Raw genomic sequence first — 14,604 nt, 5'->3', positions numbered from 1 at the left:
TAAGGGTGTGGGTGATAATTATGTTAAGCCTCACGAAAAATATGTATACAATCAAAAATGTTGAGCACCCATAACAAGGTGGATAACGATGTGAATAATAAAGAAAAAGCAAAGCCAACGAAAGCTTTGTGTATCTTTTTAAATATTCTTAGAATCCATGTGCACTAATTGGTTCATTATTTACACCATTATATATTAAAAACAGCACCACTCTGCTTCTTTTTTTTTTTGTTCTGTTTTGTTGGATTACGCCATTTCAGCATGAGGAAATCTTTCCAGAGCCGGAAGGGTGATAGAAATTAGAGGGAGACCTTGGTCTGGGCGGACACCTTGGTGCGCCGCCAGGGCCGAAACGTCTCCACCTTTTTACGCCCAATTTAGGCGGCAGTGCACACATTTCAGTCAGTGCAGGCGATTTCGATAATACGGCATAGTCTGTCTATGGCCAACTGTCGAAATCGGTCGCACTACATATTACTGAACTGTATGCACTATGTCTATATTTGGCAGTAAAAAGGCAAGGATGGACAGGCTATCTATAGGAATCTTGGGACAGGCCACCCAGCCCGCCAACGGTCACCCCACCGCACGTGAGCCTGCTCCTGAGGAGCTACCCACGTCACATGAAGAAGACCGTCTAGCCTGCATTAGGAGGTTTGAGGCGTGGAGGAGACGGATTTGACGGTACTGAGGACGAGAAGTGACGGATCGGAGAAACTGTTGAATCTCATCGCCCAACCAATCACGGCTTAAGCCAGGGTAGGCCGCCACCTATCGCTCAAGACTGACGCACCCTGAACATGTGACCTATGAACTGGAAGATACACACCTGTGTGCGACGTGGGATATACGTATAGGTGATGAAAATTTGTGACATTCGAGAAATGTAGGCATCGCAAACGCTACGCGTGAGGTCAGAATGGCTGAGACTCAGCAGAGGTCGCTGAAGTAGCAGGGTAAGGTAGGTGTCGCCACTGCACAGGGCATCGGTGAGATTGCTAGTGTTTCCTTGCAGCTCAGAGTCGGTGTTCATGCCTGTTGGATCAGCCCCTGTCAAGTGTCAATCTATTCAAATCATTAAAGGTAGTGTGCCAGCTTTCTTGGACCGTATGGAGTTAATGGCCCAGATAAGGAGAACCGGATTTTTAGAACTTATCCATACCTTCAAAACTCATGGAAACGTCTTAAATTCTTCAAATTTTGAGTACCCCAGTGCGAAATTCGCCCCGACGGGTTGTCGGTCGTACCCCAACCACATTTCACACCACTATGAACAATAAATGCACACACTGAAATCGCTATTACCGATATGCTCATCCAATCAAGTTTCGATAAACCCGTTCATCATCATCTCCTGCGGTTTCGAACACGCCTGTTAGGTGGCTTCTGATGCTCGTCGAGGTCGGAATTTCCAAATACGCGTGGTGCGTCGGGCCGCGCGCTCTGACTTCGGCCAAGAAAAATGCGTCAGCTGATCATTGTCATTTCTGCCACTTGCATGTGGTGAAATGGGGTCATAACTTATAAGACGGCTTTTTCATATCAATTATTTTACATAAAATCATATTTCAAACCATAAATAATGTTCGACAGCCAAATAAAAGAAACAATACCAATACGGGCTTACAGTTTAAGGCTCGACATTGTGTTGTCTACGATTAGACAGCTGATAACTCATTCCCGTACGTCGTATGGTCGTAACACTATAATGACCTTTGCTTATTGTCACAAGTGCGCCGCATTCGCGATTGTTGCCCGACGCCTGTTTGCAGGTGAGCCCACTACAGTTGTTATACATATCTAAAAACCGATAAACTTTTAGGCGAAAAAGGCACTATTCCAGGCCCATTTTTGATTTTTTTTGCGATATTAGGTAAAAACAGAAGCTTCTTATCCTAGGAAAAATAAAATGGGAAATCTTTCAAAGGTGGCACACTACCTTTAAAATGTCGTTGTGATGAGAGTGTAAGAAGCAGCATTGGCCTTGTTAGTTATTTCACCACCGGCCAATACCTAGGTATGTGCAGCTGCAGCTACGGCCTGAGCCCGCGCTCCGTCGCTATAGCATACAGGCCACCCAGCTCCTCAAACGTCGTAACACACGAGCAGCAAAACATGGAATGTTTCGGTGCACATTCGTGCACGAGTGATGCGTGTCCCCTTTCAGCCCGGGCCACCGCTGCACTGGCTCTGGCTGATTTGCCAAGCATCGGACCTCGCGAGGTGGACGGCAGAATTGTGAACTAGTGGTTCGACGTTTAGCCACCAGATGCCAAGAGCTCTACCTCGTGAGTGTACCGAATACCTGGGAACTTCTCAGAGTCCATGACCCATTGAATAAATGAATAGAATTGATTATTTACCTACAGTCCTACACCTTTAGGTAAGTGTCTAGCAATAGTCACCTGACCTCATTTATGCAAATGTCTACAAGACCGAGCACGGAATAGGAGTGACAATAGGCGCATACAATAATTACATACATAGGTAATCGTTCTACCCAAACATCATACAGTCTATTCATCACCGGCTCGACACAAACATATGTAAAACACCCTGCCGGAGGTAATACAGTCCCATGCAGGCTGAATCTGTTACCATACTTATGTTGTGTTTGTTCGCATCCGTTTTTTTTTTTTGCGCAAAAACCTACCGCAAATATACCTAATCGCTCCAACCTCTGAGGTCCATGAATTAGCCCTCCGATTATAATTACCCCCGCTGGCACCATCAGCGGTAGCGTGTGTGGCATGTCTCCAGCCAGGTCGTCACAGCCGCCCACACTCGTTAGTAGCCCCTTTTTACCCAGCATTCCGCGCCCGGTAAAAACTGGTTAAATTACCATCTGTCCGAGCGACGGACGTCAGCTGACAGTTCAGCGGAGACCGGAGTCTGAATTCTGACACTAGAATGCGTTTGGTTTTCTGAGCTCTGGCTCTCGCAAATGGATGGGTGGATGTTTAAAATCTTATATCACAATGCATGGTGCTTGATGTAAAAAGGCGTCAGCTAAGGCTCAAACGACATCTCTGTACTCACTCGAATATAAGAAGCGATATGTACTAAAACGTAGCTCGAGTATGATTTCATCAAGCTCTGGCAATAACCAGAACATAATATTAGCCGTTTTCACGACGGCCATCTGGTACACATTTGGTGCACATCTGGTACAGATTAGGTGCAGATTTGGTCAAATCAGGTTCAGTGTGTTTCTTACTAGCTATCAGCTAGGGTTGCACTAACTGCTTATATGCCTGCTTTGTCATATTATCAGAGAGAATCATCGATTAAAACACTGAAATAAATTCAAAAAATGAAGATATTTGCTGTAAAAGAAATTAGGTGCAGATTTGATCAAATCAGGTGCATTCGCCGGATAGCCCGTCGTGAAAACGGCTATAATGATCCAGATCCGGCTAGACAGACTGAAATCGTTCATTGCTGACATGGCCGTTTCTGTAGAACTTAGGCCTTGTACTCCGGATGTGAAACCAACGGAACGAGTATCCATTGCCACTAGACTAGTGATCACATTACACAAGAGTTCTGGATTACTTTGATGGACTGACGAAGTTTCCGGATAGAATACCCAAGTGCGGCTGTGGCATAAGATTTCGCTTTATTATTCATCGAATGGTGAAGCCGCATTTACATGCAGGCCGAGTCTCAAGATTGCAAATACTTTCCCTGAAGTAGACTCCTGAAGCCTGACTTGGATGGTTACAGATATTTAAAAGAATAATTTTCCAAACAACGCTAGACAAGGTCAAGGAGACTGCCTTGATGCTGTCGCGAGCAAAAAAAGTTTGTTTTCGACTGTTAATTTTTCATTCAACATGATGAGACACAAAGGAAAAAAGAGGGGATGAAGGAAAAAGAAAAGAGGTGATGAAAGTGTGGCGGGAAGGGTTGAAAAAGACATAGAAAGGTAGGTAGATAGTATAAAGAGAGAAAGTAAAAGAAAACAAACATCGGACGCTCAAAGAGCTACCATCACGTAAATGAGTCGGTGAGTCAAGAAAAGTCGGTGAAATGGTGTTGCGTCCACAGAGTAGAAACAAAGAGAACACCAAACAGCCACGTAGCCGAAACGTCCGACAAAACCATGAACGCCTGAAAACAAAACCTCTGGTGGAGCTGTATCCCGGTTTACAACAGGTCAATGATGAGAGTGGATGGATGCTCTGTCGTTTCCTGGAAAGTTTGGGCAAGTTTGCTGTACCACGCGATGGCCAAACACTGTTTTATGAGGGTCAAGACTTTCGGGGAGATTAGGAAATGTACATACACTGAGGTAAGGGTCTGCGGCTGTGTAACAGAATCGGGCGCGTGTTAAGGTCATGGGAAAGTCGGTCAAGGTTGGAGACTGTGTAATAAAATTTCGAGGACGTCATAAGAACGAGGTGGCAAAGGACTAAAACAGAGTCGGTGACTCTAAATAGTATGTGCCATGACAAGTCAGAAGCTAGAGGCTATAAAACTTCTCGGTACATTGTCAGCGACCACAGAACGTTCGCGATTCTAAAATATCTAACGGCTCCCTCTGACCGTCGCTGGAGACCTCCGAGTCGCGTGCCGACTGTTCTACGCCGCCGGTCCCCAGCGTCCGCCGTCGGTCCGCTGCCGACGACCTGGCGTGTTCGTGCTCAACAGCCCCTCCTCTCCTCGATGGTAAATTACCTCCGACCTGCGGCGAGATGGGCCGAAAACAAACCTGCCTGCCGGCGGCCGCGTGCCTTCCGTCTATGCCGTACCCGACTGCAGCATACAAACGGGCGATGGGCGGTGGGTGAAGCAGAAAGGAACTGTCTGCTACCACACAAATGCTAAGTAGGATACAATTCAAATAATAAAATAATAATGATAATAATAATTTGTACTCTGTGTATCTTCTGCTATCTTGTAAATTTGCAACCCCTTTTTCCTCATTTTGATATGCGAATGGATCAACTAAATGATGAATAACACCGACTTAAATATAGTTTGGCTTTTTATCAACTGTTTTTTTTTATCTACGACTGTTTTTAACAGAGTCCTGCTATCATTTGTTTTGGGTAGCCCCAACAAGTGCCGGCTGCCCTCGCTAGCCGCACAGCCTGCTGTGGCCCGTTGTGCGTCCACCACCCTCTCTGGCCACTTGTGACTCCTCGTATATAGCAACCGGATGATGCAGCACCCTCCTCCTCTGAACGGCTGCTGTTTTGTCCGTCCCCTCTGTCACACAGCAGCCCACGGAGAGTAAACATCGCCCAATTTCGCCTCAAAGATTTTTCGGGGCGCCGCTTTGAGGAGCCGTAAACTCTGGCTGAATAGCCGACTCAGAACGGGGTTGGCGGAGAAGCTCACCCGCGCCGTGCTGGTGCGCGGCGAGGAATCTGGTCACCGGAAACTAGCGGGCGTGCAGTATAATGGGCGCAGTTATCAGCGCCCAGGGCATTAGCGAAATCCCACCGGTTCAAATGAAACGCCGGCCAGCCGCGCCGGGCGCATTTCGGTGGATTGCCGAGCTTCGGCCAAATCGCCGCCGGATGAAATCTCCTCGCCCGGGTACCTATCCGGGGAAGCGGCGCAGTAGCTGTGATTATAGCAAAGTTAATCTCACATATCAGTATCAACGTCGCTGGGACCTGGTCTCGTTAAAAATTGATAAAAATTACCAGATTGAACACAAAATGCGAAAGTAGAAAGCATTATTATAATACGGTTCAACCGAACAGAACGTTTGTGAATAATCATATTATGAGAATATGATGGACAAAATTTCAAGAATATATAATTTCAAATGTCCATAGACATACTTAAGTGTCGTCTTTCCGGCTATGTTTATAACTTAAATCAACCATTCAGCAGATGACCCAGTTCTTTTTTAATTTTAAAATATTTGTTCACCTATCTGCGCAGACCAGAGCACTTCAGATAAAGAATCACCCTCTCGAGTTGCGAGGCGAGACTCTTTTAGCTTATCTGTCGCCGTAAAATGCGTCCAGCGTCCGGCGTCGACTGCCCGTGGGACGACCCCAGGCGGCGGCCGAGTTTGGTGGGTCGCTGAGACGGGGGGCGATATTTCTCGGCCGTGCCGGCGCCGTCTGCGACTGTGTCCCAGCCGCCGACCAAATTGGACCCATCTGTCACATCACACATCGGAGACGAGCTGCAGCGCTGATGACGACGATCTGAGCTGGTGATGTGTCAGACGGAGGCAATGGTTTGAGAGCTGACTGATTCAAACTGCCGGGAGAAAGTTCAGCTGCTGGCCTCCCAATCCAAGTTATTAAATTCTACTTTTGTCATGAAGCATGGTGTGGGTGTCATACCTACATAAAAAATGAGTAACTAGGCAACTAAATTGGAGAAATAAATAGGTATCAAACAAATGTTTAAGAACCCGGTATTATTTCAAACCATCATGAAATGTACTTATCAATCTTACGAGTTGTCCCAGCGGCTACTGGCTCAGGGGTCACTGCTCCCGCGACTGTGCCGTGATGGAGTTTGGAATCTGTGACCCATTTGTTGCAGCGACACGGACGGAGTCCAGTCAAGTGACGACAGCAATAGATTACGTCTCACTACTTCAGCAGAAGTTCCAGGGACTCCAGACGACTCGCTTCGTGATTTGGCATGCAAGACCCCGCAGCAATTAACTTTTTTGGGTTTGTGCGACAGTTGGCATAATTTCAACACATCTAGGCTGAAATAGTAATTTAAGTTAAAGAAGTACATGAATAAAGAAAGGTAAAAAATATATTGAAACAATATGGAGACCAGTTAAGCACAATAAAGAACTAACAAAAATTATTTTTTACCGTTATAAGTTATGTGCAGTGCACTGTGATCTGGTATGTCCAATGCCACCTGCCCTTTGCAAACAATATATCTATATAGGTAGCTATCAATTGAACTTTTCTTAACTTCGCTGACAGCCTATAACATTTGTGGCATATTGCGCCACTCTGAGGATCTCAAAATGCTGTAAGCCCGCGGACGAAGCCCGACTTGTTGCACCATGTCTTCCGGGGAAAATTCATCTCAGTTTGAATCGGGTTATAAACGATCGCCTAGACGATCGTAAAACCGAATGTTGATGAAAAGTGCAAATCAAAAAGCAGGAAGATAGCAGTATGTTATAAGAAAAAAGCTTACTCTGTTTGGCAAAGGAGATAGCTAATCCACATGTTAAACGTTCGAATCGCGAAGCGAGCCAAGATAGGTATATTGTAACATGATAATGTTTTAATGTCGATGACATAACGACTGGTACTCAAAACCAATGAGTCTCATGAAATAGCACCGACGGCAAATGGCTTATGAAATCCACTATGCAATAAACGTATTATGCAATAAAATAATTATGCAATAAATGCCCAGTCAATACCAACTGGTTTCGCCACTAGATCTGGTGTAATCCTACCAGTAGCATAGACCCAATACATGCAAGCATAAAATTATTGTATGATTCTGCAAGCACAATGCCCAGTAAAACCCGCAAAGTTCACGGAAAGCATAGACCGGAACAGGCTAACACGGCATGTGTGTCCTGAACGCCTTTCTAAACAAACCTCATGTGAAAGTCCATTCTATTTTTTCCTGATGACGGATGTTAGTGCACTCCAATGACGAACAGACAGACGGTCTGTCTGGCGAGGCATCCCCATGAGACATTTCTTAGGGACCGCCCCCGCCCTCCGCGCGCCGATCTTCCACGGCGTGGCGCGGCGGCGCGGAAGGCGCTGCGGCGGTGCGCGGAGTTTCAGAACGGCAGCGGCTCCTGCCCAGCAGTCAGTCGCGCGCGCGCCGTCCGACGGGGTGGGTGTTGCTCGGCGGTGCAGGAGCACGGCACCGACCCACCACCGGGCCAGCTGAGCATGGTGTAGACTGGAGCTGGGAAGGACCGTGGGAGTGTGTAGGAGTGCGATGGGACGGATTGGAGTGTTAAGTGTGCGTTTGTGTGGTTGGGTACCTTAGACGTGAATCAGTGTTGACTAGCCGAACTGCATGGCATGTGACTGAGTGAAACTCCGGCCATTCTGTCATCATAACCAGAAACCAGTTAGACAGCTATGTGGCAGAAGCTGGACAGACTGCTCGGACAAAAATGCTGTGTCTTTTGCGGCCGGAGTCCAACCGGTGAGTTTTGTACCGCCACACAGCGTGTGGGCACGGCGCCCAATTAGTCAGTGTGAAAGGCCGATCACTGTTTTTCAATGTACCTACTTACGCTGTCAGAAACGATTCTGCGTTCGCCATCCCCAAAGGCCGACTGCTTTTGGCAGTTTTTTTTTACAAGAACGCATTTTACGTTACGTTACTTTGCACAGCCAGAGCGGACCAGAAGTGACAACTGATCAGTGCCTTTTGCCAAAGAATTGATAATCGAGTGGCTCGCTTCGAGGCGATCTATGGCACCTCAGGACAGAATAGAACCCAACATTTAGGCACACCTGATTTGTAAACGTCCTGCCGTCTCTGTCCTTCATTCACCTTGCACGTTTCTGAATCCGCAGTCAATCCCTCCTTTTATACCACGGACACGAAACGTTACCGTACAATTTACCTACTATACGGTGTTTTCAGTCAGAACTTTCTATAGTGACACAATAGACACAGGTAAACAGCCGCCTTCCTCATTGGCCCACTCACAGGACCGGTTAGGTTAGTCCGCCCGCCCACAGCGATTGGTCCCGGTCCGCTTCGCTCGCCATCACCAGTCGATTCCCGTTCCGTTCCGTTCACCGCCAGTTGAGCCCCGTTCCCTTTCGTTTGTTGACCCTCTTGATATATGCTTTATTGAGAGTTGCTCGTTTGTTGAGCCCTTTTCCGCATCGTCCATTGCTCCCAGTTGAGCTCCGTTCCGTTCCGACAATACCACCAGTCAAACCCCATTCCGTTCCGTTCTCCGCCAGCTCACCCCGTTCCGTTCCTCCCCAATCGACCCCACTCCGTTCTCCTTTCCTCATCGGACCGTATTCCCCTGTCGCTCCCGTCGTGCGGCGCTGGCAGGCTCATTACTCCAATAACGCTCCCACGTATGCATGAGGCGTTCTCCGGCCGTCTCCTCCAGACCTGTGGCTGCCCCGGCGGCCGTCAGCCGTCAACGGCCACGACCTTTCTGCCGGGGCCAATCAAGGATCACGGCGGTGCCGACTGCCGTCCGGCCGCCGACGGTCGGTCGTAAAGATAGGGGGTGGTGGCGACCCGGTGACCTGGTCCGTGGCGGCCGTCTGTGCCCCTATTGATCGCGGTTCGTCGGCAGCGGCAGCCGACTGTTCGGCCGACTGTTGGGACCACTGTCGGACGCCGCACCGGGCCGGTGTGGTGGTAGTCTGCCGGTTTATGCCGGTCACGCCTGGGGAGGCCAGCCGCACCCATAATGCGCCAGATAGAGCCCAGCTCATGAAACAAGAGCAGCCGGTGAACCCAGACACCGTCGAATGAGTCCAAAACATGGCGAGAAGTCAAAGAGTTCAAATCCAAACTCCGGCCATGCATACGGACGAGTGCAACTCTCACTCTCACTCACTCATCCACCATGAACCCACTGCGCAGTCCACGAGAACGGAAGTCATGCAGCTCCCCTGGAATTCTGCAGCACAGAAATCCCAGCTTACACGTCCCTGCACCTGCATTTTTACCTTCCTAATTCCACGACCATTCTGTAGTCCTAAGGAGACCGCCACGGTGACGAAACCCGGTTCCGCCTACACGATCTACACTATTCCCTGTACTACCGACCTGACCTGGCGGACGATCAGACTGAGAGCATCCCCGCTCGACGGCGTGTGGTGCGTCGATACATCTGGGCGTCGTGTCGGACAGGATTAGCGGCACTCAGTAGGCGTTTGATCTCCGCATTACCGACGCTGAGCTGGGCGGGCGGACTCGGCGGATGCGGAACTCCGCGGAACTCTGCGGAACTCCGCTCCGACACAGCGGAGATGAGCGAGTGGCGTGTGTGTGCACGCGTCATTTGCGTGCAGTGTTTCTGCGTGGGAACGCCGCGTTGGTGGACTGTGTGGGAGGTCGATCGGCTAAATTACCTACTGATGCGTGGGGCGAGCGGTCTTTTGTGGAGGTGTGTGGGCTTGTTTGCATTTGTTCTTTGTTTTGCATTGCTGGGAGTGAGGGACGCTATGGATGGACTGACATTGAGACTTTCGACGACCATGGTGTCTTGAGGTCGAGTATCGGCAACCTCAGGCGTAGTTTATAACCAAACCGAGTACGCCATTCTCCTATCCCCATTCTCCTCCCCAGCTTCACTTGTTCTTCTCCATAGCTTTCTGCATCTCTTCCATCCCCTTCATTCTAGCATAAGATATATGCTCGTACAATAGGGATATACAGTTGGAGATTCTGATTACGGGCAGATAAAAGTAAACTTTTTTCGTTTAATCATGTTTTTCATTACTGCATCTGTACGTTGTCCCATGTAATGATAAGCTATTGTCGCCTATTATCAGGTCAGTATGTTGGATCGGTTAAATCACAGCCCCCATACCAATAAATACATGAGTAGGGGGTGGGCGAGGTCACATTCCATAGCGGAACATGGTGCTGCGTTTTTGCGCGACTTTCGGTGTGTCACGTGCTCGTTGTGAGTTCCGGCAACGTGACCTGGGGAGTGTCACGTGACACGGACACTGGACAGTTTATGTAGCTACCTTGTGACACTTGCGTGGTGGTGGAGTGCAACAGGATTTGTGCTGTCACTGAATTGGAAGAGGAACGTGTAATTAAAAAAAGATACCAACCCATTCTGCAAAATAAACTAGATAAAGCTGAAAAAGATTTCGTCATACCTAACCTCGTTTGTTATAGATTATGAAATGAGTTGACGTCTAATTTTGCACATAGTTAACTTACAGAGTTGGTCATTTAAGTACAGTTTATGAACTACTGAAAAGATTATGAAATCTAACGGGGGCCATTTCAAGTTCATAGGAGCTGTCAGGTTAATAAATGTTCACATGAGCGGCCTGTATTTTCAGCTTCAGTACGTTTCTTCATTAGGTATAAACAGAGATAAATGAAGTAATTAGCCGTTGCATTAATTGAACAACATAATAAAGCTGACGTTCACAAAATGCATCTAGCATTGGCAATCCATCTGATGTCCAATTTTGGCAATTGAACAGCAAATCCAACTTAGTAAAACGTTTTCTTTTTCTCGGCTTTGTGCAAGTCTATACTTTTAACCGCAATATGAGGGCTCCCCGAACACTAACTATGCACAATTTAAGTCCCACGGGCACTATGGATGTTCTGCAGTACAGTGGATCTTGATGCAGGCACGTCTTGAGTTTCAGTCTAGCATCACTTCCGAGAATCACACTGCATCGAACTTACAAATTTTCGAACCGAATCTGACTGAGTCGTGCCGGTATAGCTGACGGAGGATTTCAAACACCTCAGTTACGTACATACTTTGATCCGCTCTGAGCAGATATATGAAACGGTATGCGTTTTATTTAACCTGCCTTTTAACGGTGTCTTTTTAATGTAAAATGGTTTCACTGATCAGCCTCGCGCCCCGTTGCCATTAGCGACCGGTCCCACTTCAGTATGCATTGTGCACATCGCTAATGTAATTCTAATGATCCCAGTCATTAAAAACGTTCCTGATTGTGTGGTTTTCATTAAGTGATTAGGCACCAAAGTCACTTATGAGTTATGTTAATGATCTGTCAGCGACCAGCCGCTATAGTGCAGCGATTGGAACTTCCGTGACCGTGTGTCTATGCTAAAAACGCGGGCCAGAGATGGAAAGACTTCCAGATGACATGAATTGTCAACTCTCTCATGCTCGTATAACCTCATTGTTAGCGGAAACGAACTTACCACTGCACTCAGTGAGAACATCAATCTCTAGATTGGCTCCAATTTGTTGCAGCGTTCGCGCAGTGCGGCGGCAAATTTGCATTTTTAAGTATTCAGCCTTCCACGATCCATCATTTCCACTGACTGGCTGCCGGCGGCCTGACTTCTATCAAACTGCTCCCAGGAGGTTCGACTTTTTCATTCCCTACCCTGCCTTCCCTCCCTTCCCCAAGTCATCTCGTCCCCGGCAGTGTCTCACGCCCGCATCCCTTCCGTGTCAGAGGGGCCAAAGTTTTCGTCTAAACGGGGTCCGCTTATGCACGCAAGGGCAACTTTGTGATCGACCGGCATGTTTTCTGAACCAAGCGTCTGTGACGAAATTGGGTGTCCAACTCGACTAGATTGGCTGTCAAGTTTGCAGCGCATCCGGCTATTCAGGAATCAACAATGTGTATCGTATTTGATTGCAAGCTTCAGAAAATAGAGGGCTGAATTCAAGGTAGAGTGGAACCAGCAGACAATGGGTCGAACTATGGCACATATGTAGATGGAGTCAACATTTTTTTTTCAAAAGGAGTACGGTTATCGAAGACGGTAACAACCACAAAAAGGGTGTTTTTTGGTGATCAAGATGTCACATCATTAAGCTGGGGTATGAGTAAGATTCTAATGCATTACCCTCTCAACAAACACATGCAGCAATACACATTACCTATAAAACCTTCCGTCCTCCTTACTGTTTTTACTGTTTGTTTCAGACCCGGGCCCGGCCGTTCAGGTGGAGCTGGTGCCCCCAGACGCGCAAAAAGCGGTCGCCAACGGCGTGGTACCCCCAGCCAACGGTCACGTCCCCAACGGACTGGTAGCCTCAGGTCGACCTCCGCCGCAGCCTGGCCCGCACGGCGCCGGTCCGGGGGTCTACCAGGACACTCGGGTCCAGCTGACGGGGGCCTTCCAACCGGCTACATCCTCCAGCGCTGGCTTCTTCAACCGGCCTGCAGCTCAGAACGGCGGCGCCCAGCCGTCGAATGGAGGGGAGGTGTCCAGAGCGACCGCCGGCCCACCGCATGTTCAGCAGCAGGGCGCTTACCAGCAGCGAGAGGCGCCGAGGCAGACGGTCAGTTGGGGACCTCCTGACCCTGCTGGAGGCTGGCCTGCGCCTGACGCGACGCGGCCGACCTCAGGTCACGCTGGAGGTCCGCCAGCGGCGTCTCTGAGACACCCGTACCAGCCTAGCCCGAGCAAACAACCCGTCCCTCCAAGCTCAGCGGCGGGGACGAGCGGGGCTCAGCAGGGCGCGGCAGTCACCTCCCGACCAGATGGGAGTGGTCCTGGCACTGGAACTAATCGAGCGACCGTGCAGTGGGGAGCTCAGGTGCCCCCGCCGGCCTACTCACTGCCCCGTCAGCAGCAACAGCAGCGGCCGGTCGAGCAGGCGCCGCCAACTACTGCGGTCACTCTGCCTGCCGGGACGGGTCAAGACCGGTCACGACCTGGCGAGCCGCCGACAGCAGCGGGGGTCACGGTGAGTACCGAATGCACATCGACACACCCTGCTACCGAACAACCCCCGAGTTATGCAGCTTCGCTCGCCGAGCCTCTGAGCCGCCAAAGCGCCGGCTGTGAACCGCTCGTTATCTGTCGTGACTCTCGGTATTTGCGTGATCAAATGTCCGCCCGACTGCCTGATCGTCGGCATTATTCAAAATCCGCTGGCAAAAACTGCGTCATATTTCAGCGGGTCCTCCGTCAGGGCGGTTAGCGGTGGACTGTTTTTACCGAGTTAGGATTCCGCCGCCAAGAAGAGGCTCTCGGACTCTGAAGTGGCGGCGCGGAGGTAGGGCTTCGTACGCGTTGTGCTCGAGTAAGACGATCCTCCCCAGGGAGAGAGATTAGCCCGCGCACCGACGGGGGGGGGATATCCGCCCCCCCCCTGAGGTTTTTCGCAAATAGCGGGAAAACCGCGGCGCGTAGCGCCGCGAAATTTGGTATGACTATTCCCTCATCAATTTTACACATGGTGTGCAAGTTTGAACCTCCTACCTTTCAAGGTCAGGTCACCAGGTCACTTTGAATGACCCAACCTCAAGTCACTTTTTTGCAACTTTGTCACCGTGCCAGAGCTACAGTAGATGTCGGAGGCCTTTGAAAGTCGCAGGATGTTATTAGGTCATTAGTAGCTACAATTTGTATATCTCGGAATTTTGATATCGGTGACCTAAGGTCAGGTCAATTTCGCGACCTCCCCATTATAAGTCAATGGGGGAAAAATCAACTCCCTGTTTTTACCACTAAAACGGGTCGGAATGGCCCCATATACCATACATGACTTCATATACGATCAACCTTCACTACCTTGAGGTCTGTTTTGCTGTTGGGCAGCTGTGAGGTCATGTGACGTCATCAAAGGTCACCAAAGGTTTTTGGCCAATAACTCCGTACAGGAACAAGATACAGACGCGTGGATGGTCTCATTGTGTTCAGCTCGTCAAGACGCATCGAATGATATACATGATGACCTCGAGGTCACGTGACCTGAGGTCAACCTTTGACCTTGACCTTTCGAGGTCAACATATATATCATTCGATGCGGATTGACGAGAGGATCACGATGATGCCCTTAGTTTGTTCCTATCTTGACTAATTCGAAAGTTATTCGAGAAAAACTCTCTCCATATTTAGCGCCGCCATTTTGACTTTTTCGACCCCTGTGACGTCATCTTTGACCTGACCTGAAAATGACCTTAGTAAAAATTGTAGATCTTGACCGTGCGTATCCGATGCCGT

General features: G+C 49.0%; 1 protein-coding gene across 1 annotated transcript in view; it reads left to right on the top strand.

The window, feature by feature from the left end:
• Positions 1-7,821: 7,821 nt before the first annotated feature.
• Positions 7,822-14,604, top strand: part of LOC122392930 (atherin-like) — a 41,236-nt gene continuing 34,453 nt past the window's right edge. Inside the window, exons 1-2 of the mRNA XM_043388308.1 lie at positions 7,822-8,127; positions 12,576-13,342. Of these exons, the coding sequence (XP_043244243.1) occupies positions 8,061-8,127; positions 12,576-13,342 (834 nt within the window). The 5' untranslated portion in view covers positions 7,822-8,060. The remainder of the gene's footprint in view (positions 8,128-12,575; positions 13,343-14,604) is intronic.

The sequence above is a fragment of the Amphibalanus amphitrite genome, unplaced genomic scaffold (genome assembly GCF_019059575.1).
Source record: "Amphibalanus amphitrite isolate SeventyFive unplaced genomic scaffold, NRLGWU_Aamphi_draft 000507F_arrow, whole genome shotgun sequence".
Taxonomy (NCBI): domain Eukaryota; kingdom Metazoa; phylum Arthropoda; class Thecostraca; order Balanomorpha; family Balanidae; genus Amphibalanus; species Amphibalanus amphitrite.
The sequence above is the reverse complement of the archived record's forward strand: the minus strand, read 5'-3'. Positions and strand labels throughout refer to the sequence as shown.